The sequence below is a fragment of the Dama dama genome, chromosome 9, assembly GCF_033118175.1.
Source record: "Dama dama isolate Ldn47 chromosome 9, ASM3311817v1, whole genome shotgun sequence".
In the NCBI taxonomy this organism is placed as follows: domain Eukaryota; kingdom Metazoa; phylum Chordata; class Mammalia; order Artiodactyla; family Cervidae; genus Dama; species Dama dama.
This window is the reverse complement of record NC_083689.1, coordinates 62540536-62567079: the sequence shown is the minus strand read 5'-3', so window position 1 is coordinate 62567079 and position 26544 is coordinate 62540536. Positions and strand designations below refer to the sequence as shown.

Genomic DNA, 26544 nt, shown 5'->3' with positions numbered 1-26544 from the left:
TTGTGTGAAATATTTTTTTCCAGCCCTTCACTTTTAGTCTGTATGCGTCTCTTGTTTTGAGATGGGTCTCTTGTAGACAGCATATATAGGGGTCTTGTTTTTGTATCCATTCAGCCAATCTTTGTCTTTTGGTTGGGGCATTCAATCCATTTACATTTAAGGTAATTATTGATAGGTGTGGTCCCATTGCCATTTACTTTGTTGTTTTGGGTTCAGGTTTATACAACCTTTCTGCATTTCCTGTCTAGAGAAGATCCTTTAGCATTTGTTGAAGAGCTGGTTTGGTGGTGCTGAATTCTCTCAGCTTTTGCTTATCTGTAAAGCTTTTGAATTCTCCTTCATGTCTGAATGAGATCCTTGCTGGGTACAGTAATCTAGATTGTAGGTTATTCTCTTTCATTACTTTAAGTATGTCCTGCCATTCCCTTCTGGCCTGGAGGGTTTCTATTGATAGATCAGCTGTTATCCTTATGGGAATCCCTTTGTGTGTTATTTGTTGTTTCTCCCTTGCTGCTTTTAATATTTGTTCTTTGTGTTTGATCTTTGTTAATTTGATTAGTATGTGTCTTGGGGTGTTTCGCCTTGGGTTTATCCTGTTTGGGACTTTCTGGGTTTCTTGGACTTGGGTGGCTATTTCCTTCCCCATTTTAGGGAAGTTTTCAGCTATTATCTCCTCGAGTATTTTCTCATGGCCTTTCTTTTTGTCTTCTTCTTCTGGGACTCCTATGATTCGAATGTTGGGGCGTTTCACATTGTCCCAGAGGTCCCTGAGGTTGTCCTCATTTGTTTTGATTCTTTTTTCTTTTTTCCTCTCTGCTTCATTTATTTCCACCATTTTATCTTCTACCTCACTTATCCTATCTTCTGTCTCCGTTATTCTACTCTTGGTTCCCTCCAGAGTGTTTATGATCTCATTTATTGCATTATTCATTTTTAATTGACTCTTCTAGGTCTTTATTAAACATTTCTTGCATCTTCTCAATCTTTGTCTCCAGGCTATTTATCTGTAACGCCATTTTGTTTTCAAGATTTTGGATCATTTTTATTATCATTATTCTAAATTCTTTTTCAGGTAGATTCCCTATCTCCTCCTCTTTTGTTTGACTTGGTGGGCATTTTTCATGTTCCTTTACCTGTTGGGTATTTCTCTGCCTTTTCATCTTGTTTAGATTGCTGTGTCTGGAGTGGGCTTTCTGTATGTATTCTGGAGGTCTGTGGTTCCTTTTTATTGTGGAGGTTTTACCCAGTGGGTGGGGTTGGACGATTGGCTTGTCAAAGTTTCCTGGTTAAGGAAGCTTGTGTCGGTGTTCTGATGCGTGGAACTAGATTTCTTCTCTCTGGCGTGCAATGGAGTGCCCAGTAATAAGTTTTGAGATGGGTCTATGTGTTAGGTATGACCTTGGGCAGCCTGCATGTTGACGTTTAGGGCTATGTTCCTGCGTTGCTGGAGAATTTGCGTGGTATGTTTTGCTCTAAAACTTATTGGCTCTTGGGTGGTGGTTGGTTTCAGTGTAGGTATGGAGGCTTTTGGACGGTCTCTTATTACTTAAAGTTCCATGTAGTCAGGAGTTTTCTGGTGTTCTCAGGTTTTGGGCTTAAGTCTCTTGCCTCTGGATTTCAGTTTTATTCTTCCAGTAGTCTCAAGACTTCTCCAACTATACAGCACTGATAATAAAACTTCTAGGTTAATGGTGAAAAGATTCTCCCCCATGAGGGACACCCAGAGAGGTTCACAGAGTTACATGAAGAAGAGGAGAGGGAGGAGGGAGATAGAGATGAGCAGGAGAAAAAGGGGGACTCAAGAGGAGAGAGACAGATCTATGCAGTTGTCTGTTCCCAGAGTGTTCTCTGTAGCCCAGACACCCACCAAGATTCACAGAATTGGATTGGGAAGAGAAGGGGAAAGGAGGAAATAGAGGTGTTCTGAGGTGGAAAACAGAGAGTCAAGATTGGGAGACAATAATCAACACACTCCTGAGTAAAAATGGGTACTGAATATTGGATTCTTAAATGTTCACAGTTTATATCATATACTGAAAAACAAAGATTAAAAATCTAGCGTAGAGGTTAGACTCTTAAAAATACAATATTAAAAACAAAAGCCAAAACACAAAAAAATTTTAGAAATATATATGAAGTTCAGTTTAAAAATAGGACTTCTCTTTTTTTTTAAGGTTATAGTGTAATGAAAATGAAAATTAAGGAGTAGTAGAGGAGTAATAGAGGACTTTAAAAGGAAATAAGAGAAAAAGAAAAATAGAAAAAAGAAGAGAAAAAGGAAAAGAAAAAAAAAGTAAAAAAAATTTTTTTCCTATTTAAAAAAATCATAAAAATCTATGAAAATGAAAGTTAAGGCGTAATGGGGGAGTAATAGGGAATTTTAAAAGAAAATAAAAGAGAAAAAATAAAAAAGAAAAAAGAAAAAATTTTTTTACAAAAAAAAAAAAGTAAAAATATATCTAGGAATTTCTCTGGAGCTGTTGCGGTCAGTGTGGGTTCAGTTCAGTTTCAGATAGCGCCTCGTTCCAGCTTACACTTCTCGATATCTACAGGCCCCTTCCAGTGTAGTCGGTGTTATCTACAGGGATTTTAATCTGTTGCACTGGTCCCTTCTGAAGCGGTTCCCTTTGTTTATTTGGCTTCTGTTTGCTGGTCTTTTCAGTGCCTAATTTCCGCCCTGACACAGGCGGGCGGAGGTGGTCTCTTATTCAGGTTGCTAGTTCCATCGCGCTGCGGGGAGGGGCTGGCGCTGCTTTCCCCGTCTACGCTGCTCAGGCTCCCGGCTGTTCTAGATGGAGCGTGCCCTGCGCTGCGCGTGGTTCCAGCCCTCGGGTGTTCCATAAAAGCGCAGAACAAAAAGCTGCGCCTGCTTTTTGTGCCTAACCCGTCCGAGCGGCTCAGGCAGCCAGGAGCTTGACAGGCGCACTCTCCCCGCGTGCGGCGCGCCTTCTCCCCTCCGTGGTCCCAGTCTCAGTTTCCGCCTGCACCAGTCGGTGCGTGCGCCCTCTGCCCTCCACGTCCCCAGCCCCAGTCCCCACCCGCGCCGGTCGGGTGCCTGCGCTCTGTGTCTCCCCATGACCCTCCTGGCGGATGTCGACCATCCAGCATCTCAGGAGGTCTTTGATTAGAAACTGGAGGCCTGTTTGCAGTGTGGTAGGGGATGCAGTCCTAGGGGCCGAGCCTGCCCCTTTCCCCTCCCCCCTGCCTCCTGCCTCCGGCGGGGCTGGGCCGGTCCGCAGCCGGCTAGCTCCTCTGGACTTGCTCAGACCCTTTGTTCTGCGAACAGCCGGCAGTGTGTTAGGGCCGGTTAATTTTCTCTCTCTCTTTTGCTGTCCCACAGTTTAAGTTGGTAACTCACAAAAGCTCCCTCTGATTGTCCTCAGGGCACTCAGGCCCCGTCCTTACCCTAAGCAATGCCGCCCGCTCCTCTCCGTTCCGCCCCCACTTGCTGGTGGCGGATGTGGGCGTCTGGGGTACTTTTCTGCTGGGAGTTGCTTTTAGGCACGTAATCTGTGGGTTTTATTTATTCTTCCCCTCCCAGTCAGGTTGCCCTCCGAGATTCAAAAACTTCCCCCAGACCCGCCAGTGCGAGGGTTTCCCGGTGTTTGGAAACTTCCTCTATTAAGACTCCCTTCCCGGGATGGATCTCTGTCCCTAGCTCTTTTGTCTCTCTTTTTATCTTTTATATTTTGTCCTACCTCCTTTTGAAGACAATGGGCTGCTTTTCTGGGCGCCTGATGACCTCAGCTAGCGATCAGAAGTTGTTTTGTGAAGTTTGCTTTGCGTTCAATTATTCTTTCCATGAATTTGTAGGAGAGAACGTGGTCTCCCCGTCCTATTCCTCTGCCATCTTGGCTCCTCCCCCTAGCTGTTGTTATTGTCATTGAAATGATCCACAGCTGAAAGAGGTTTGAGAACCGCAGTTCCACATGGAGAAGCCCTGAAATCTGCTTCACAAGGATGATTTCTTATGGTGGAAAAGAGGCCCAGAAGCTGAAGAGTGTCTGACTCTATAAGAGACACATATGTGTTTGGGACACACACACACACACACACATATATGCACCTGCATGCCTTCACACTTGGACACACATCCTTTTGGCGTATGTGTGTGCACATTTGTGCATGCAAGCACATGCATACATGTATACACACAATATGTGGGCTTTCCTGGTGACTCAGAGGTATAGAATCTGTCTGCAATGCAGGAAATGCAAGTTCAATCCCTGGGTCGGGAAGATCCCCTGGAGAAGGAAATGGCAACCCATTCCAGTATTCTTGCCTAGGAAATCCCAGGGACAGAAGAGCCTGGTGGGCTACAGTTCATGGTGCTGCAAAAGATTCAAACTGACTTAGTGACTAAACAACAGCGAACACAGAAAACATATATGGCACATACATGTTCATACATACACACACTACACCTATGGCTGTACATGCTTATACATGTTTGCATGTACCCACATGTGTGCATGCACATACATCACATGTACACACACTCCCACTCTACTTTGCCTACTTAACACCTACTCCTTTAGCTTTCAACCCAAAGGTCACAGCCATGGGGCAGCTGCCCTGACCTACCAGGTAAGGTTGGGCCACTCAGGCTGTGTTCTTAGCACTGTGCATTTTTCCTCTTTAGTTTGCATCATAATTGTCATTGAACAATTGTGTAATAAGTTGCTTAATTCTGGATTTCTTACCAGAAGTTGTTCTGCAGAGGGAAGGGACAAAGTCTGACTATTTTCCACTGGTGAAAAGCTGCTAACATAGCCTGGCTCATAGCAGGCTTTCAACAGACACACACCATTGATTGAACAGGACCACCAGGTTCCATTTTGCATGTAAGCTGGAGGATAGCTGATTCACTGTGAGCTACCTTGGATGAGTTTTTGGCTTTGGGTCCATGATGGTTTGTAGGCTCACCCAGTGAAACCCAAGCCTCAGAATGCTGTGGAAGCTGGTTAGAAAGAAAACTCACCTTTCAAATGTGTTCTGAGTCACCAGGAAAACAAGTGTTGGCGGTGGATGGAATGCTAAGTCTGAAAGGTAGACATCTCCTTGCTACTTCTCGCTCCGTTTTCCCTGGGAGGTGAGGGGACACCAGCAGCTGCCACAAGTAATAAGGTTGATGAATCACTGCCTGGGCTGGGTCAGAGCTGTTTTCTTTCTCTCAGGCTAGACGATAGCAGTGAACAGGCCCAATTAGACATAAAGAGGGCAGAGGATGATGGGCTGATGGAAATGAAGAATGTAGAGCTGGGAGGTTTGAATAATTTATTTTCCTTCCTTTATTTATTAAAGGAATAGTTCTGGGCACCTTCTAAGTGCCTGGCACTGGGCTAGTTGCTGGAAATTGGAGAATTAGGAGAAAATGAGATCTATGTGGTCTTTGGCCTCTGGGTATTCAAGCCTACTTGAGAGATGGACAAGACAACAGGCAATCAGAAGGTAGTGTGATCAGTGCTCCACTAGGGAAGTTTGATAGAGGGGGGTTCCAGGGAGAATGAGGATGGCTTCTGCAGTGGAAGATCTCTGAGCTAAGCCCTGGAGAAGGACCACAGTTATCCAGGCTGGGAGAAGAGGAAAGAGTAGTGTGAGTGGAAAGAAGTGTTTGCGGGCAGGCCCCAAAGGGAGAGAGGGCAAGAGAGATGGCAGGAACTCAGTGCTGCAATAGCTGGTTGGTCCTGCTGTGGGGGCCTGCGGGCAGGGTCCATGGGATGCAGAGTTCATCCGTGTGGACTCGGAAGCCCCTGCCCCCAGGGTGTGGCAGATGTATCCTAGGACTGAAGTACTCATAGGCTGGAAGAGGACCAGTCTGGGGACAAGTGGAGTCCATCAAAGGGGACCAGAGCACCTGGGGCAGGGATCTCCTGCAGACCTGAGGATTCAGGGTGTGGGGGGAAGGAGCTTTCCCTTCCACTGGCTACGTGACTGACCATCCTCTGGGCCTGTTTACTCACCTGTCACCAGGGAGGCCTAGGTGACCTTTCAAGTACCTTCCAGCAGCTACTGCCTAAGCTTTCATTAGGTTGAATGAGCTGTGTGCTACACCACCCCCCCATCCCCCACAGCCACTCTCTGCCTCACCTCCCATCCCCATAGCTCTTTCTACCCTTTAGTGTCCACCCTGGCCACCTGGGCCTCGTATTCTTTATCACTACTCAGAAGCTGTGTCTTACAGGCAACTCACATCACATCTCTTGGCTTCAGTTTCCACACTAACAGGAAAGTGATGGGGGTGATAATACCACCTACTTTTTCCTCCTCATCTGGTGCCCTTCTCCACCCAGGCCACCTGGCCTTCTCTCTCCAGTTATTTCTTGCCTGGAATTCTTTGCCTCTTTCTCTCCCAGTCCCCACCTCCCTCACTTTTGTCATGCTAATTCTTCCTTCTCTTTCAAATAGCTTATGCAAGATTCCTTCACAGAAGCCTTCCTTAAGAGGGTCCATCGCTTGCTGTATTCCACTTTAACACTCTGTATACTTCCTTCTTAACACTCATCACATTGGTCCTTCACCCAGTTGTGTGTGATAACTGAGTATTTCCCTTTCTGAGGTACAAGCAGGGGCAGGGAATATATCTGACACCTGTCCTGGGTGTATAGTAGGCCCTGGGTGTGAGTTGTGAACAGTTATCCACTGTTCAGTGGATAAATGAATATCTTGATGGATTTAATATATTTCATACATATGTAAATTATTAATTATACTCAGCCAGGACTACAAATTGGCTGAGTATAATAAATTCAGTTTTCAAAAAAAAAAAAAAAAAATCACAAAGTTTAGTAACATGTTCTAGCCACTAGAGGGCGGTGTGAAACCATAAAGCTGGGGGGTGGGGGCCTCAGGGACCCCAGCCCTTTTATGGGTTGGTATGGGGCTTCTAAGATGGCACTAGAGGTAAAAAATTGGACTGCCAATGCAGAAGATGTAAGAGATGAGGGTTCGATACCTGGGTTGGGAAGATCTCCTGGAGAAAGGCATGGCAACCCATACCAGTATTCTTGCCTGGAGAGTTATGGACAGAAGAGCCTGGTGGGCTACAGTCCATAAGGTCGCGAAGAGTCTACATGACTGAAGTGACTTAGCACGCATGCATGCATAATGTTCAGTCACTTTGTGTTCTATTCATATCCTGGACTCATTACATAAAATTCAAAATATACATAGACCATAATGAGTTGGAAGGCTTGTCAAAGCCAGTTTGGTCCAAGCCTGGACACTGAGGCCTGAGGGAGAGTGAGGTCCCCCTGCCTTCACTGGGCTTATGGCACAGACTTGTTCCTGACTGTGGGCAAACCCCTCTCTTTCCAGTATTCCTATTTTCTATTATGTGGGAGATATCATTGTAAATCCTATCTGTCCAACCATCCAGTACATATTTATTGACTTTCCACTATATGCTGAACACTGTTAGGTGCTAGAAATTTCGGTTGTACCATGAGACAGGTCCCTGTCTCATGGAGGGCACTGTCTAGTTGGAAAGAGGGACATTGAGAAATCATATATCATTACAAACTGTGATTAGTGCGATGGAAAAAGTCAGAGCCTGTTTAGGGATACCAAATTCTTTCTTGAGCTCATTCAAGGAACGGTCATTTAGCAGAAACCAGAGGCTGAGCAGCCACTGGCAGAGGGATCAGAAGATCAGGCTTTTGTGCACAGGTCCATCTGAGCTGCCAGGTGCTATTGGGCAAGTCCTTTCCCCTCTTTGTCTTCTGTTTTTTCATCTGTATAATTATAGAAGTATTTCATAAAACTTTTGATTAGGAGGGGCTTGTACCTTAAATACCTGGAGTGCCTTCTCAGTCCAGGAGCCCGAACTTTTGGAGTTCAAATTATATCCTCAATATACATAGGGATCTGACTTTAAAGAGTCAACCATTTGTGATGTGAATTTTCAGTCCAGTGGAGTTTTTTTTTTTTTTTTTTTTTTAGTTTGAGGCTAATTACTTTACAGCCGGCTAGCTCCTCTGGACTTGCTCAGACCCTTTGTTCTGCGAACGGCCGGCAGTGTGTTTGGGCCGGTTAATTTTCTCTCTCTCTTTTGCTATCCCACAGTTTAAGTTGGTAACTCACAAAAGCTCCCTCTGATTGTCCTCAGGGCACTCAGGCCCCGTCCTTACCCTAAGCAATGCTGCCCGCTCCTCTCCGTTCTGTCCCCACTTGCTAGTGGCGGATGCGGGCGTCTGGGGTACTTTTCTGCTGGGAGTTGCTTTTAGGCACGTAATCTGTGGGGTTTATTTATTTTTCCCCTTCCAGTTAGGTTGCCCTCCGAGATTCAAAAACTTCCCCCAGACCCGCCAGTGCGAGGGTTTCCTGGTGTTTGGAAACTTCCTCTATTAAGACTCCCTTCCCGGGATGGATCTCTGTCCCTAGCTCTTTTGTCTCTCTTTTTATCTTTTATATTTTGTCCTACCTCCTTTTGAAGACAATGGGCTGCTTTTCTGGGTGCCTGATGACCTCAGCTAGCGATCAGAAGTTGTTTTGTGAAGTTTGCTCTGCGTTAAATTGTTCTTTCGATGAATTTGTAGGGGAGAAAGTGGTCTCCCCGTCCTATTCCTCCGCCATCTTCCAGTGGAGTTTTTTTCATGTGTTAATTTCTGTAAGTGAGGATCACACCTATTGATGTCTCACAGACTAACTTGCTGCTTAGTCAGTCAGTCATGTCAGACTCTGTGACCCCACAGACTGCAGCACACCAGGCTTCCCTGTCCTTCACCATCTCCCAGACTAACTAATTAATTGAAAACACCAAGAATTTAGCTTTGCAGAAGATTTTCAGTCTGAATTTCCAGAAGGTGGGCAGGTGGGAAAGACATGTAGCAGGAGGCAAAAAGAAATAAATTTCAAAACCTAGAGTTAAGCTCCTCCAGGTAAAGCACTTATTTATTGTTAAATTTTTAATCACTGTCCATCTGGGACAAGAGAGCCCTGGCTGAGGGTCTCTTGAATACAGCTAAGAACCTGATGCCCTTGAGTTTGCTGTTGCTAAGGAGGCTACGGTTCCATGGCTCCTGCCTCCAACAACTACTTGTGGGATCAGGGAAGCTCTGACCCGCTTGCTCTGGGCTGAAGAAGGGCACACTCAGGCATGTCTTGCATCATGCAAATATCTTCACTCTTGATAAGGAATATTTTAATCAGAATATTTATCTCTTTGATCTGCTGCTCCAGGACCTGGCTTGTCCATTAAATTTCTGAAATTTGTGGGGCAGTTACAGTAGGTGGTAGGCTGGCCTGGAGCAGAGCTGAGGGCAGTAGTTCTCAGGGATGGGGCCACCTTCATGTGGTTGCCTCACCTGAGAGCTTGTGAGCATAGAGGATGAATAATGGAGATCGTGACCCAATCAGCTTTTGCCTGTCCCAGGATGGCCAGAAATCTCTAAGGAAGGTACAGGGAGGTGATGAGGGCCAAGACAATGTAAAGGAGCACAGAGGTGGCAGGTCTGTTTAAGCTGGTGTCTACTCTGGGTCATGCCAAATCAGCAGTCCAGCTTGTTGGATCAGAGACAACAGTCAGTTGGATTTAGGACCCAAAGACCTATAATTTGCACTGATGCAGAGGGAGGAGATGGCATCTGGAGGACCCGGGAAGATGAAATGAAAATGGCATGAACAGGAGATCAGCATTAATGGGAACCAGGATCCATGGAAGGGAAAAAGGGAAAAGAGTTTTTTCAAATGCTAGAGAGAGAGAGACACATTGCTTTTAACCATAATTCTTCACATGGGTTTGCTTACCTGTACACCTCATGCATACTTCACGTGCACAATATTGTCCACTGTCTCTCCTTGGGTCCCCAACTAGTACTGTAAGACAGGTTGTTTATTTTCATATTACCAATGAGGAGAACTGCAGCCCAGAGATAGCTGCTTAGTGGCCTAGCCAGAAGAAAGTCTGGGTCTTTGCATTCTTTACCCAGGGCCATTCTGTTAGTAGTTTCCTGAGTTTAGCCTTGTTCGACCGATGCAATGCAGGGAGTAATTGTATAATAAAGATGAAGCTGACCTACCCTTTCAGGTGCTCTCTCCTTGAGTTCCCACCATGGAACTCTGTTTAGAAGCCACCAGATTCACTGGTGCTTTGCTTCAGAGCCACTGTCACTCCTTGGCGAGGGAGGGGCACTCGATGGCTTCCTGCAACACGTTGAGGACCACAAACTTTAATCTGGTGATGCTCGTAGGAAGGATCAGAAAGTGAAAGAAAGGAAGAGGGACAGCTCAGAAGGAAATTGAGTTACAGAAGAGATAAGACACATGCTGCTGTGTCCTCTCAGGAATCAATCACATGCAACTGGTCACAGGACGAGCAGCGTCTGGAAGGGAGCAGGTGGTCAGCTTGGGGCCTGGAGGAGGCGTGACCACGGTGCCTAGTACCAGAACTGTGCTACCTGGGGCTACAGCATGGGGTCTCAAGTTATGTAGACTCAAGTTCAAGTCCCTCTTCTGCCACTTACTGGTTGTGTTCTTGGACCACACATGTAGTCTCTCTCTTAATTTCTTTGTCTGAAAAGTGAGAATAAAATGTCCAATATGCTACTGGGGTAGAGCAGAGGGCAATTCAAACTCTGGAAGATAGTAGAGGACAGAGGAGCCTGGCGTGCTGCTCCATGGGGTCGCAAAGAATCAGACACCACTAAGCAATTGAACAACAAAAGTGGTAATAATAGTAGTTGTGGAAATTAGATGAAATCATGCATAAGAGGTACTTGGCACAATAGTAACCACTAAATAACTATCAGTTATGGTCATAATAGTTGTAACAAATAATGTGAATGGAGTGAATTATGTTGAATAATGTAGATTATATTGAATAATATAAGCATTCTCCTATCTCCTCCAATTGATAGATTATTCCCTTGATTTCAACTCTTCTGGGCTACCTTAAGTCTCTTCTGCCTTTCTCACCCAAATTATTTTTAACTTTTTTTTTTCAGATTCCATTCACTGAAGAAAAAAATAAACCTCCTTCTGTGGCTAAAGAAGCTGAGTCTTAGATAAGGTAAGGTAACACTGTTAAGTAAGGTGACCAAGCTGATACATGTAGCAATGCGCACTGGAGCCAATACCCTCAGCCACCCCTTTTAGCAGGGAAGACAGACTTCTGTGAACGACAGAGAAGCACAATGAATGACTCCATAGGGACTTGCAGAGGGAACTAGCCTAATGCAGGGGTTCAGGAAGGCTTCCCTGGGAGTTAGCAGTGCTGAAAGTAATCAATGTTTTTCGTTGGTGGAATGGCAGACTGGGGGCGAGTGACCCCCAGAGGGAGTGTGAGGAATGCTTTCAGGAATCTGGCATGTGAGAATTTTAAAAATTGTAATAATTATGTATTCATTGCAAATTATTAATGCAAAAGACTCTGTTTTTACATTTATGAAGTGATAGCATGTTTCCTTCCTTTTAAAATATACAAATACATGTACCTACCCCAGTATTCTTGCCTGAAGAATTCTTGTATGGACAGAGGAGCCTGGTGGGCTACAGTCCACGGGGTGGCAAAGAATCAGATATGACTGGGTGACTAATACTTTCCCTTTTCACTTTCAGAGAACAATAGCTGGCAAACATTAGCTGTGTGATGACAAAAATCATAATTCCAAAAGTCTAATGTCTAAAGTTTGGGAAACTAATTTTGTACCACTTTGAGTTTTTTTAAGAAGAGAAAACTGAGACTCAGAGATACTAAATGACTTGTTTAATGTCACAGAGTGAGTTGGTGACCAAGCTTAGTCATATGAAAATCTGTTCCATTTCCCCAAAATTCTAAGATAACAGGGAAAGCGATTTATCAGGTTTGAGTTCCAGGAGACATTTGATGAATGATTCTTGGTTCTTCTGGCACCCCAATTCTTGGATTAGAATCTTGCTGGCAGTTTCTCTATTATTTTTTTTTCAAATTAATTTCTTTTTCCAGAACTCATCTGTCTCCCAGATTCTCCTCCGTGGTGAGAGGGCCTTGGCTTTAGAAGGAGGATTTGTGACTGAGTCACTTTGTTCTCCTGGCCCCTGAATCACTAGGTTAAGTTCTATCAGCTTACCTTACCTGGAGCTGGGGAGGGAGAGACCCTGGATTTCAAATCTAGATGGGGCTGCAGCCAAGCCAGGTCTCGTCCCTGGTGTGCGACCATGAGTGTAACCTCTTCCTCCCCGGGCTGCCTAGCTGATGGGGCCATTAGGAAGAGAACATGAGGCTAAGTATTTGGAGCTTGAAATGCCTGCCACTGAAGGGGCTGTTATGACCATTCATGCCCTCCCTATCAGTAGCAGTGAGGCACGTGAGCAGTGACCATCAACCACCCCGGCCAACTGACTCCAGAGCACTACCCAGAGCTGACCCTGCTCTGATACGCTGACATTTACTCAACAACCAGACTGCTTTCTAGGGACTCCCTTGTGGCTTAGACGGTAAAGAATCTGGCTGCAACGCAGGAGACCTGGGTTTGATCCCTGGGTCGGGAAGATCCCCTGGAGAAGGGAATGGCAATCCACTCCAGTATTCTTGCCTGGAGAATTTCATATACAGAGGAGCTACATGGTGGGCTACAGTCTATGGGGTCACATGGAATTGAAGTCACATGGGGTCTTGAACACAACAGAATGACTAACACACGGGCTGCTTTCTGAGAGAGAAAATCTGCTCTTCATGAAATAGTGTCACAAATAGGATTTCATGTTGATTTCTGCAGTCACCCTCAGATTAATCATTATCACTACTGTTGTGGTAAGGAGGAAACTAAAGCCGGGACCTGTGAAAGAGATCTGTCCCAGGTGACCAGGCTGGTGAGTGGTGACCTTGGGCCCAGCCCACGGAATTTCTGGCTGCCGGACAGGGGCTCTTTCTTCAGCACCTGCACTGACAGTCCCCATCCCCACACTGAGCTTGGGGGGCAGGGGAGAGGGCAAAGGAAGGACCTGACCTTTCAGCGGGCTTGCCTGTTCATTTCTGCAGTTGTCATTTTATTGATGGAAAAGAGGCCTGGAGGGAGGAGAGAATGAGAAGAGCTACCATTAATCTCTAATTAATTTCTAACCAAATTAGGAAAACCAGCTTTTCACATAAGTGGAGACGATTGTGACTTGTAGGCTGTATTCTTCATTAGGAGCTAGATTTCTAGAAGAATTTGGGCAGTTTGAATTCTTTGCCTCTCATATAGACCTTTCCAGATTGTATCTGCTCATCTGATTATTTCATTATTTTATATATCTCTGGGCTTCCCTGGTGGCTGAGATGAAGAATCTGCCTGCAATGCAGGACACCTGGGTTCAATCCCTGGGTCAGGAAGATCCCCCAGAGAAGGAAATGGCAATCCCCTCCAGTATAGTAGTCAAACTTCTCCAGAGAAATAGAAACAGTAGTATATATATCATGGATATCTATACCTATATCTATATCTATATATATATAAATATTGATTGATTTTAAGGGATTAGCTCATGTGATTGTGGAGGTTGCCAAGTCCAAAATCTTCAGGATAGGTCAGCAGGATGAAGACCTAGGGAAGAGTTGACATTGCAGCTTGAGTCTGAAGCCTGTCTGGAGGTAGAATTTGCTCTTCCTTTGGGCAGGACAGTCTTTTTCCTTCACGTTCTTCAAGTGATTAGATGAAGCCCATCCACATTATGGGGGGTCGTTAATCTGCTTTACTCACAGTCAACAGATTTATATGTTAACTTAATCTAGAAATGCCTTCACAGCAATATCCAGCTGTGTCTGGCCAAATATCTGGGCACTGTGGCTTTGCCAAGTTGACACATAAAATTAACCATCACAGTGTATAAACATATAATATGTAGGATAACATAAGCTAATATTTACTGACCATTTATTATGAACCAGGCAACATTATCTCCTTGAATGATTTTTTTCTGATGATTACAGTACAGTACCTCACACATAGACAGAAATAAATGGTGGTTTTAACAATCAGAAGGCAATTCAGAGTAGAGGTGAAGAAAGATGATTTTAGCACTGGGCAGACCTGAGTTCAAGTTCTAATATCCAACTTGGGCAAGTTACTCAATTTTTTCAAGTCTCTTTTTCCTCATCTGTAAAAGAGAATTAAAGAGTACTTACTTCCTCAACATAAGCAGTGACTTGAGAAACAGTTATTTACAAAATGAAGGTTGAAGTTACCTCCAGAGTTATTATGAGAATTAAAGGAGATAATTTATCTAAAGCCCCTGCCTCACACCTGGCAAATGGCAAGAACATGATGGATTTCATTGCCTTATACTATGATTATTTTTCTTCTTGACATTGGCAGCTGTTGGGATCCACCTCACAGGACTCAGTAAGGTGTGGCTTCCAGGAAGGTCTTGCCTCTAAAGGCCAGGTCAGAACAGAACAGAAATCTCCCTGGCCTGACTCAGAAGCTGGTTTCTCTTACTTTCTTGGCATAGTCCTTGGGGCAGTCAGTTCTCAGCTGCTCCCAAAACTCCTTTCTCGGAGCTCTGGCTGTGACTGGGTTTGGCAGGGAGCGTCCTCCAGGTAACATGGTCTGGAGCCCAGTGAGCTTCCCACGTCTCTGCCAGCACACCCTTCTCCTTGTCTGCAGCCCAGCCATCAGACCCGTCTCATGAAGCTTGAGTTACTGCCTCTTAATGGAAAACAGCTGCCTGTCCTCTTAACGTCTACGACCTCCCTGCACATACTCACTCTATTGATTAGGCTAATCATTCTCATTTATTCTAAGGCAAATTGCACTACTTGTACTTGGAATATAAGGACATCAGGAAGACCACAAACCATTATCGTGTTAACGAATGCATTCATCATTCAATAAAATATTTGTGGTGCACTAAAGAATGGAATCTCAGCTCTGACACTTACCGGCTGTGTGATCTTAGTCAAATTTCTTAATCTCGCTTATGTCTCAGTTTCTTCACCTGTAAAATGAGGGCAATGTTAATGCCTACTCAAAATGGTTATTAGAACATTTAAATGAGTTAGTACGTGTAAAACGTAAATAGTAGCTATTATGATTATTATTATTATCACATTGCTACTTCTAACTCTACTTTGTGCCAGCAACTCCACTGGGTGTTGAGGGAACAGTAGTGAACACAAACACTCTGTCCTTGCCTTGTGAAGTTTATATACTTGTGAGTGGAGGAGAAAAAGAATAAACACGTAATACAAACAAAACTCCCCAGTGATGTGATTACAAACTGTGATGTGTCCTAAAGAAAACCAACAGGCTGCTTTGACAAACCCACAGTGGACTGGGGGAAACAACTTAGAGAGGCAGGTATGGTAGATGTTACTGAACTGCTACTATTTAGGCAGAACTCCCTGGTAGCTCAGCTGGTAAAGAATCTGCCTGCAATGCAGGAGACCCCAGTTTGATTCTTGGGTCGGGAAGATTCCCCGGAAAAGGGAGAGGCTACCCACTCCTGTATTCTTGTCTGGAGAGTCCCATGGACAGAGGAGCCTGGCGGGCTACAGTCCTTAGGGTTGCAAAGACTCGGACGTGACTGAGGGACTAACACTTTTCATGTAGAAAGTACATATAATAGTTTTGTGTTTTAATAAATAGGACAATCTGTTGAATTTGTTTCATCGAATGCTTGAATCATTCCTCCACAGTCCATTGGCCAGAACCACCAGGAGGCTCCACCCACATCAGGGCAGTGAAGGACGGGGAGGTGCTGGGATTACCATCTTCCCGCAGGCCTGGAAAGAGGAGCAGTGAAAAGGGTGAGTTCCGGAGGGTTTTACCACAGAGAGCGATTTTTTAAATGTCCTTTAAAAAGTAAATTTCCTGAAGGAAAAAAAGAACTCATTTAAATAAATTAAAGAATGGTATAGAAGACATGGACTTACAGCAAAAATGGAGAATGTGATGTGAAACGGACCTTGCCGCCTGGAAGGCCTGTCATCCCCGTGCTCCTGTGGAACTGTCAGGTTTAGTGACAAGGCTACAGGCATCATCCTGCAGAGATCTTCAAGCCCACTGCAGCTGCCAGGTGCCCCAACCAAGCTTTCCAGAATGCCCGGCCTGGAAGGATGCTGGCCTCATGTCCCTTCCCCTCTCTGCTCAGAAACCTCAGTAGCCCAGCACCCTGCCTGCAGCCCTCCTCCAGTTATTCATCTTAAGACCCACTGCTCCTTGGCCCCAGATAATGGCCTCTTGCTAGTCACCAACATCGTCCACACGTGCTGACTCCTTCTCACGTAGATCCCTACGGTTCCTGAAAACAGGGTATGGGACCATGCTCTGAGGAGGACCGTGTGTTGTTTGGCAGGGTTCTGTTTTAAGAAGTTTTGGAATGTAGCCAGAATGTGGAACAGCTGCAGGTGAAGGGGAGAGAGAGAAAGCTGAAGGTAGGGGGCGGGGAATAGGGGATGGGAAAGGTGGGGTCGTGGTGGTGACAGAACCCCTGCCTCTCACTCTCAATTCTTCATATTTCTTTTCATTCTTCATCTTTTAAAATAAGTGGCCACTTTGGACTGATGTCTGTCAAGCAGCACAAACAAGTCAGTTTTGCAGGGACTAAAGGTGTGAGGACCAAAGCATTGTTTTTAGCACCCAGCTTCCAATAAAAGCTATCCTTTAGTATGATTTAGAATATAATGTCATGCTTGATTCTCATAAGACCTTGTGAGCACAACGTGTCAGGTACTCTCATGGACATTTTACAGGCATGGAAACTGAAGCTGAGAGAGTTAAAATGACTAGAGTGTGGTCCTTTAGCAAGTCTGTGATGGTAACTAGGCTCAGGAACAAGGTCTATGGACTTCACATCCTACGCTCTTTAAGCTGATACCCTACTACTATGCTTTGTTGTTGTTTAGTTGCTAAGTTGTGTCCAATTCTTTTGCAATCACATGGACTGTAGCCTGCCAGGCATCCTCTGTCCATGGGATTTCCCAGGCAAGAACACTGAAGTGGATTTCCATTTCATCCTCCAGGGGATCTTCCCAACCCAGGCATTGAACCTGTGTCTCCTGCATTGCAGGCGGATTCTTTATTGCTGAGCCATCAGGGAAGCCCACCACGCTGCTTACCTTTTAGTCATTGATTGGAAAAAGATGCTCATCTGATTTGTTGCTTGTTTTTTCTCATACATTAGAGGAAAAGACACTTTAACCTTTTTAGAAAGTTCTGTGGTCCTCACACTCAGAATATTTGGCCAGATTCCTAACACAAAATACTCTGAAGTTTTCATTGGCTTGTCCCTTATGTAAGTATGCTGTGGCTCACCACTAAGGCAATATTATGCAATTGGAAGCAGAATTTAAATTGAAGCTTCTGTCCATCATCCCTGGTGTGTGCAGGTGGAGCCCTCCGCTGACTTATACCATCACAATTCCTCTTGGTGGCATTGTATCTTTTAGGTAGATTAAAATGCATTTATTTGATCATTTATTTACTTTACATGGCAGTTATTGATATTCTTTGAGTGCCGAGAAACTAATGCATTTTAAACCTTTGGATTAGGAGTGTTGGCGTATTTTAGAGGGCTTGGAAAATAGCATCCCTCTTCCCTGCCTGAGCTGAGAACTGTCAGGAAGATGAAGATTGCGATGTCAGCATTATTACTGACTGAAGCTGGGTTGGGGGTTCTCCTTAGCTGTGGAGTCAAATGGGTGTGCTGTTGTGTCTCACCAGTGCCTGGCAGGATAGGACCACCAAAGGCTTTCCAGCAGGTGCAGAACTGGCCCCAAGCTTCCTGCATGGCATCAGGCACAGATTGATAGCAGTCCCCTTTCTGCTAGAACCTGTCCCAGAAGTAAGGGTGTACCCAGAACCCTGAATCTCTTCTACACTGAGCAGTCAGATAAATCCCCTTTTCCTACTGTAAGGAGAGCTGCGGGAAGAAAGATGGCAGAAGTGTTTTCAAGATGAAGTTCTTTTACATGGAAATATGAGTAACGAGGGCTTCCCAGGTGGCACTAGTGGTAAAGAACCTGCCTGTCAGTGCAGGAGACATAAGAGACGCAGGTTCCATTCCTGGGTCAGGAAGATCCTCTGGAGAGGGGAATGGCAGCCCACTCCAGTATTCTCACCTGAAGAATCCCATGGACAGAGGAGCCTGGTGGACTATAGTCCATACGGTTGTGCTACAAAGAGTTGGATATGACTGAATCGAATTAGCATGCATGCATGCATGGGTGATGAGGAAGATTTTCACCTTAACAGTGAGAAAGGAGTGAAGGAATTTATAACTAGTTCCAGCCAATTCTCCGGGAATTCTTCACAAGTTATGAACCAGGTATCCTATATACATTGAAGAATGTTAGAATCTGTGTAAACCTCTACCTGGATTGTCTGTGTTTCAAAGGAAAAATGATTGAATGCTATGGTGGTGGAATATTGTCCAATCTCTAGTTTGTCATTGTAGGCTAAAGCAGGCTGTGTTTCCTGGAACCAGATGTGGGGATGGAGTTTGGGGTGTGAGATGTTGATACAGGATCTATACCTGTGAAAAGAAAGGGGAGGACGTAGGAGTGGACAGAGGAAGAAGTCAAAGCAGGCCTGACAAAACCTGAGACAACTGGGTAGGGAGCTTGGGAGTGAATGTCACCCTTCAGTGTCACCCCACAGTGGCCAAAGTGCTCCTGCCTCCTCTGTTGCTGGGTGGGACTCAGGTGCCATGGCTCTCTGTGACCATGGAGGCAGACCCTGCAGGAGCTGTGGACTGGGCAGCAGGATCTGGGCAGCTTGTGTGCACGTCCGCCACGAGGGCCCTTCATTTCCCAGTCCTGACTCTGACTGCTGTCTCATTCTCTACTGTTGCTGCTGCTAAGTCGCTTCAGTCGTCTCCGACTCTGTGCCACCCCATAGATGGGCCCATTAGGCTCCTCTGTCCCTGGGATTCTCCAGGCAAGAATACTGGAGTGGGTTGCCATTTCCTTCGCCGATGCATGAAAGTGAAAAGTGAAAGTGAAGTCGCCCGACTCTTAGCGATCCCATGGACTGCAGCCTACGTCCATGGGATTTTCCAGGCAAGAGTACTGGATTGGGTCGCCATTGCCTTCTCTGCTACTACCTGCCTTTTTTTCTTGACACTTTAGTGAAGCCCAGTTGCTTTACTTCCCACCAGCCCTCATGCCTCTGGTTGTCATCTAAAATATCTATTCTGATCTATCATTTTCATTTCTCATGACTCAGTGTGGGTATCATTTCCTCCAGGAAGGTTTCTCTGACCCCCAGGCTTGGCCGAGCACTACTCCTCCAGTATTCATAGCCTTCTCCTTTGCTGTTGTTCATCACTCGATCATGTCTGACTCTTTGTGACCTCGTGAACTGCAGCATGCCAGGCTTCCCTGTCCTTTACTACCTCCTGGAGTTTGCTGAAACTCATATCCATTAAATCAATGATGCCATCCAACTGTCTCATCCTATGTTGCCCCCTCCTCCTGCTGCCCTCAATCTTACCCAGCATCAGTCTTTTCTAGTGAGTTGGCTCTTTGCATCAGGTGGCCAAAGTATTGGGGCTTCAGCTTCAGCATCAGCCTTTCCAATGAAAATTCAGGGTTGATTTCCTTTAGGATTGACTGATTTGATCTCCTTGCTGTCCAAGAGACTCTCACGAGTCTTCTCCAGCCCTAGCACTTACCAAATGACATTACATTTGCTGTGGACCGACCTGTCTCTGGCAGGTCTAAGTTTGTTTCCAGGATTGTCTCTTGTTTGCCTTCGGACCAAGAGTGCCCAGAAAGGTCCTGGTATATGGCAGGTGTTCAACAGGCACCCGTCCTCTTATCCCCGCTGCCCCCTTGAGAGAGCCACGCCCTCACCCAATGAACATTCATTGAGCACTTTTGTGCAGCCATAACAGGGCATCGCAGAGCACTGGGCCGAACTCATTACTGCAACCACCACAGTGCTCAGAATAGAATCTTGTATATTATCGTTTTTCGGGAAACACTGTTTTTTTTTTAATCAGGCCCTATTTTCTCTTGCCAAAATTGCTTCAACACAGGATCTGGAAGCTGTGAAGGACTTGAGCAAGCATTGCCAAGCACAGGGACAAAAAAGGCCTCGGAGCATATTTGAAATAATTTCTTAGGGGATGAAACTGCTAAGATAAATGCACTTGTTATTCTTTTGTTGTTATTGGAGCATAACTGCTTTACAATGTTGTGTTGATTTCTACTGTACAAACAAGTGAATCAGCTATACGTATACATCTATCCCCTCCTTCTTGGACCTCCCTCCCACATCCACTCCCATCCCACACCTGTAGGTCACCACAGAGTGCTGAGCTGAGCTCTCTTTGTTATGCAGCAGCTTCCCACTAGCTATCTGTTTTACACACGGTAGTGTATATATGTCAATCCCAACCTCCCAGTTCATCTCACTCCCTTCTCCCCTCTTCATAGCCACTTGTCCGTTCTCTGTCTGCGTCTCATTGCTGCCTTGCAAATACGATCATCTGTACTATTTTTCTAGATTCCCTACGTATGCATTAATATATGATATTTGCTTTTCTTTTTCTGACTTACTTCACTCAGTAAATGCCCTTCTTGATTTGCTTTTATCTATGTCAAGGAGGAGGGCTTCCCTGATGATTCAATGGTAAAGAATCCTCCTGCCAATGCAGGAGATGTGGGTTCCATCCCTGGGTTGGGAAGGTCCCCTGGAGGAGGGCATGGCACCCCACTCCAGTATTCTTGCCTGGAGAATCCCATGAACAGAGGAGCTTGGCATGCTACAGTCCATGGGGTCGCAAAGAGTTAGACACGACTGAGTGGCTAACACTATGAAGATGAATGAATCCTGGATGATTAGATCTGTAAAGAGTTTCAGGATGATGAGGTGAGGATGGGTGTGAAGTTTGCACAAAGTGCCTGCAATCACACATTCCCCAACAAACAGGAAGAATGAGGAAGCTGAAGAAAGTTTGACCTTGTCCCTCCCCTCAAGTCCAGTTCTGTGGAATGCTCAAGAACAGCCCACAAGATGCTAGCCCGCTCACCCCAGATTGGCATGGAAGTCTGAAAACAAATGCTTTTCAGTCTGGCTGAGCCTCAAATCCTGCGCAGAGGCAAGATCTGACATGCAGAAACATATCAGGGGCTTCAAACCAGCCAAACGGGAAAAGGAAAGGCCCCTTCAATTGTTTGAGGGAGAAGAGGAAGACCAGAGGCAATATTATCTTTCATCAGCCACTCCCCATGAGGGAATGAGCTTTCCAAAGTGTACAGACTACACTTAGCAGGGCAGGGAGGAGCCGCCTCTTTCTTCACTAAAAAAGCCTGATTCTGACCAGATATCAAGTCATCGAGAAATGGGACTACCGGAGGTCCAATCAGAGCCAGTCACTGGTTGGCATTGATTATCTCTTCTGTACTATGTATGTGGGTGGGTGGGAGGGGGGACTGTGAGATTTATGATTCAGAGCTTCACCAGGTTTGCCAGGAGTCCTGGCTTCTGACCTGTGGGCTGGGGACACAGACAGGGTTGTGAGCCAGTTCCTGTCCCCCAGGGGCCAGAGGCCAGTCGAAGAGACACACATGCAATGTTAGTGATCGCAGCAGCAACTGCTACGTTACTGAGGGCTTTCTGTGAACTGTTAACCTCATTTCTTCCTCATAAAGGTGCCAAGAGACGTTACTCCTCACAGCAACTCTCCTTTACATGCACAAGGAAACAGACTCACCGAGCTTAGTTACCTATCCCAAGTCACTGTGGCAAATAGATGGCAGAAGAAAGACTCAAAGACTCAAGTCTGTGTGACTCACACGCTAAGCCGTGGTTCTCAGCTGGGAGTAATTTTGGTCCCTTTCTTCCGCTCCCCAGGGGAGCGGCAATGTCTCGGGGGGCATTTTTGTGGTCACAATGTGAGAGACGGCCACTGGCATCTAGTGGGTAGAGGCCACCAACGCTGTTTTTAAGCATCCCACGGTGCTCAGGTCAGCCTCACCCCCACCCTAACAAGGACATGTTGGGCCCAAAATGTTAATAGAGCTGAGGCTGAGAACTGCTGCTCTAGGCTGTCTCTGTCCACTTCATTAAAACAGGGCTTGCCTGATGGCTCAGATGGTAAAGAATCCACCTGCATTGCGGGAGACCTGGGTTGGAAAGATCCCCTGGAGAAGGGCATGGCAACCCACTCCAGTATTCTTGCCTGGAGAATGCCCATGGACAGAAGTGCCTGGCGGACTATATTCCACGGGGTTGCAAAGAGTCGGACACGACTGAGCGACTAAACACACCACCCTTCCCACCCAGTTATGTTTCGCTTAGTTCCTCAATGTTTCATTTATGGGACTCAGCCCAGTGTGTTATTTTTACTGTTGGTGATTTCTGTTGCATCTGTCTCCTTCACTGTGGGCTGCTTGAGGGCAAAGACTGCCTTCCTCCTTCAGTCCTCTGTCTCCAACACCTGGTACAGTGCCTGGGACATAGTAGGTGCTCAATGAATATTTGTTGAATGGGTAAATGAGCAAATAGAGAATTTAACACTTGGTACAGGGTCATAAGAACAAACTGGCAAACATAGTATTAAATCCTAGGTCTGTCCGATTCCAAGTGTGCTCCTCACCCACATGCACAAGACTAAAACAATTTAGTGTCACAGGACAGAGGATTGTGCTTTAGGAGCTCTGAGTCCCATAGAGGAGAGAGGACAAGTCAGCAGGTGTCAGAGTCTGATGCCAAATTCAAACTGGGAGATAAATAAGGGGTGGAAGGAGATGGAAAGAGGCGCAGAGCTCAGCCAAGGTCCCTGGCACTTACAGATGGAGAGAGAACTTAGTGGAGAGTTTCCCAGATATTAAAAGAATGGTTTAAAATGACCAGAATCATTCATTCTCCCCTTTACGCAAAGATGGGTGATACAACATTTCTCTTCTCCCAGGCTTCAGGGACTCTGGTCCTCTTTCAGTCCCCCCAAATAATGGCTGGTGGCACCACAGATGCTTGTTCACGTCCTAGAATGTCCCTAAAGTCAAGTTCCAGGCTGGCTCCATCTGGCGAATGCAAGCCTGGCAGCAGTTGTCTCCTGCCCCAGGCTTGTGTCTCCTCTGCAGCCTGCCAGCCTGCCAGGGACAGCCTTCCGGGAGCCAGTGTGGGGGCAAACTCCCATGACTCATGGCTGGGAAGCTGTCAGGGTGAGGGGAGGCGAGGACACTCGGGGCAAGGGCAGGCAGACAGGGGAAGGCAGGAGGAAGTGGGGAGTGCAGGGGAAGGAGGGACCCAAGTTAGTGACAGAACAGGGAAGAAGGAAGCAAGAGAGGGATGGAAGGAGGGAAGGAAACACTATCAGTAATAATAATGATAGCAAACACTTTGAGTATTGACAGTAGTCTCAAACTGTGTAAAATCCTCACAATGCATGATCGCCTTTAATCCTGAAAACAATTCATGGGGTAGTTTTCCTTTATCTGTCCTTTTTATGGATAGACAACAACAAAAACAAAAAAAACCCTAAAAATCATAGAGACCTTAACCAGTGTAAGAACACACAGGTTGTTTTTTGGTGGATTCAGATGGGACAAAAAGAAGGAAAGAGTTGATATTGTAGATGGTGATGAATAAACTCAAGGTTGCATGGTGTGTGGGGGGGCAGATGGCAGAGTCCTGGAAGCTGGACTCTGGCTCAGAATCTTAATGAACGTCTGTCTTTAACAGTCCTACTTGTGTAGTATTTTAGGATCAGCCTCAGAAGGTTCTTTGCTTGAATGGGCTTCACTGACAGATCATATTGGAGAATGCTTGGTGACATGTGAGCCCAAGACAATTCCAATGCCATTGTTAGATATTGATTCTTCCTTCCTAATACAAAGCAATCAGGGGTCACAAAAATAATCTGATCTTATGATGCTTGTGGCAAGGAAAACAAAGGAAGTTAAAATAAAATAAATACAAATAGCTTTTATATGCTTTAACATCTATGGGTCACTTTCACATCTGTTATCTCTTGTGTTATTTTCATTCTGTGGTAGCTGTCAGGCTCTACATTTCACCAAAGATGAAATAGGTTCAGAGAGAAGAATTCAATTAGTAAAAATTGAGGATTCAAATTTGAGTCTTCTTCAAATTTCTAGCTCCTTCCTGAATACAAAACTTGGGCACTGCATTGAAAGTCATGCTCAATGTCTCTTAAATGAAGTTATTTACTTTCTTTTCAAACTAACTTCCCAGAATGAAAAGTTCTGTGAAACAAGACCTTAGCCAATTTCTCATGAAAACAAGACTAATGCTAGGTTCTAATTAAAATTATATTTCTTGTATCAAATGTCCTTTCAATAATTGTTTATAAAAGAGCTCATTTAAAATAAAAACATGAGTTCCCCCCAAAGTAATATGCGTCCTTCTAGGAACAAATTAATAGAAGCAAACAGTAGTGTTCTTGGAAATTCCTTGGATAAATAATTTTGTACACAGTCTTCCCTTTAGCCCCGCCTTATCTGGGGCTACACCCTTGCTCCTCTCTTGAATCAACGCAGCCAAAGTCCTCTTATTCTCTGCACTCAGGTTGCCTTTCCTTCCCTCCACGCCACCTCCCACACCCTATGGCTCTTTCTTTCCATGTAATTTCTTAGCCCTTGCTATCCACACCCCTTAGAAATGAAAACCCCACAGGGCTGAGTCCTGATTTTTCGTCACTGTCACTGTGTCCTCAGCGTGCTGCCTGGCTCATAGTAGTTGCACAATAAATATTTGTTGGGTGAATGAATGCATGGGTCACTAGCCATTTGACACAGCCCGGCTAGCATTGTTAATGTGATTCTCTCTTTCTTTACTTGTCTCTTCTATCTATATCCCTAATACCAATCCTGGCACACGAAATGGGAGCTTTGTAAATGTTTGTCAAGTGAATCAAGGAATGAAAGAAATATTGAAATATTGTTTTATAAAAGCTACTTTCAATAGAAACAGAATTTATCCATTTTGTGAAATAATATCATATCTCTCCTGTGTCTTGAAAAGAGTGGAGATTGTAGGTTGGGTGGTGGCAGGCAACTCACTTCAGTATTCTTGCCTGGAGAATCCTATGGACAGACCAGCCTGGTAGGCTACAGTCCATGGGGTTGCAAAGAGTCAGATATAACTGAAGTGACTTAGCATGCATGAATAGGTATGTGAGTGCATGTTTATGGTGCATCTGCATGATCACAGATTCCTAATGCTTCTGGTTGATGGAGACCTTAACAATCAAGTGGCAGTAATGATAATACTGATGTTTAACAGTTACTGGATACTTTAGTCCAGGCTCTGTGCCAAGACTTTTTTGTATTAACTTACTTAGAAAAGGCAGAGGAACAAGAGATCAAATTGCCAACATCTGCTGGATCATTGAAAAAGCAAGAGAGTTCCAGAGAAACATCTATTTCTGCTTTATCAACTATGCCAAAGCCTTTGACTATGTAGCTCACAATAAACTGTGGAAAATTCTGAAAGAGATGGGAACACCAGACCACCTGACCTGCCTCTTGAGAAACCTGTATGCAGGTCAAGAAGCAACAGTTAAGACTGGTTCCAAATAGGAAAAGGAGTATGTCAAGGCTGTATATTGTCACCCTGCTTATTTAACTTATATGCAGAGTACATCATGAGAAACGCTGGGCTGGAGGAAGCACAAGCTGGAATCAAGATTGCCAGGCGAAATATCAATAACCACAGATATGCAGACGACACCACCCTTATGGCAGAAAGTGAAGAAGAACTAAAGAGCCTCTTGATGAAAGTGAAAAAGGAGGGTGAAAAAGTTGACTTAAAGCTCAATGTTCAGAAAACTAAGATCATGGCATCCAGCCCCATCACTTCATGGCAAATAGATGGGGAAACAGTGGAAACAGTGGCTGACTTTATTTTTCTGGGCTCCAAAATCACTGCAGATGGTGATTGCAGCCAACAAAGGTCCGTCTGGTCAAGGCTATGGTTTTTCCAGTGGTTATGTATAGATGTGAGAGTTGGACTATAAAGAAAGCTGAGTGCCCAAGAATTGATGCTTTTTAACTGTGTTGTTGGAGAAGACTCTTGAGAGTCCCTTGGACTGCAAGGAGATCCAACCAGTCCATCCTAAAGAAGATCAGTCCTGGGTGTTCATTGGAAGGACTGATGTTGACGCTGAAACTCCAACACTTTGGCCACCTGATGCAAAGAGCTGACTCATTTGAAAAGACCCTGATGCTGGGAAGGATTGAGGGCAGGAGGAGAAAGGGATGACAGAGGATGAGATGGTTGGATGGCATCAGCAACTCAATGGACATGGGTTTGGGTGGACTCCGGGAGTTGGTGATGGACAGGGAGGCCTGGAGTGCTGCAGTTCATGGGGTCGCAAAGAGTCGGACATGACTGAGTGACTGAACTGAACTGAATTGAACTAAATTCTTATAACCTATGCTGTGGGGGTATTTATTATTCCCATTCAACAGTTGAGGAAACCGAGGTACAAAGAGCTACATCAATAGGACTCTCTGAAGCCTTCTGGGTATATACATGGGTGCTTCAAGGCTGCTCTGGGAATGAGGGAAGGTGCAAGATCATGTGAAGGCAAGGAAGGTCATCAGGCAAGAGCCCGCCCTCCTCTCCTGTATCCAGAGCTGTTGTTCTGTTAAATGTTTTACATATCAGGCTT

At 45.2% G+C, this 26544-nt stretch overlaps 1 protein-coding gene across 1 annotated transcript in view; it reads right to left on the bottom strand.

The window, feature by feature from the left end:
• Window positions 1–12931: 12931 nt before the first annotated feature.
• The window catches only part of ADRB2 (adrenoceptor beta 2), a 98346-nt gene continuing 84733 nt past the window's right edge, over window positions 12932–26544 (bottom strand). The window contains exons 2-3 of the mRNA XM_061151681.1: window positions 14840–14895; window positions 12932–12985 (exon numbers count right to left, since the gene is read on the bottom strand). Of these exons, the coding sequence (XP_061007664.1) occupies window positions 14876–14895 (20 nt within the window). The 3' untranslated portion in view covers window positions 12932–12985; window positions 14840–14875. The remainder of the gene's footprint in view (window positions 12986–14839; window positions 14896–26544) is intronic.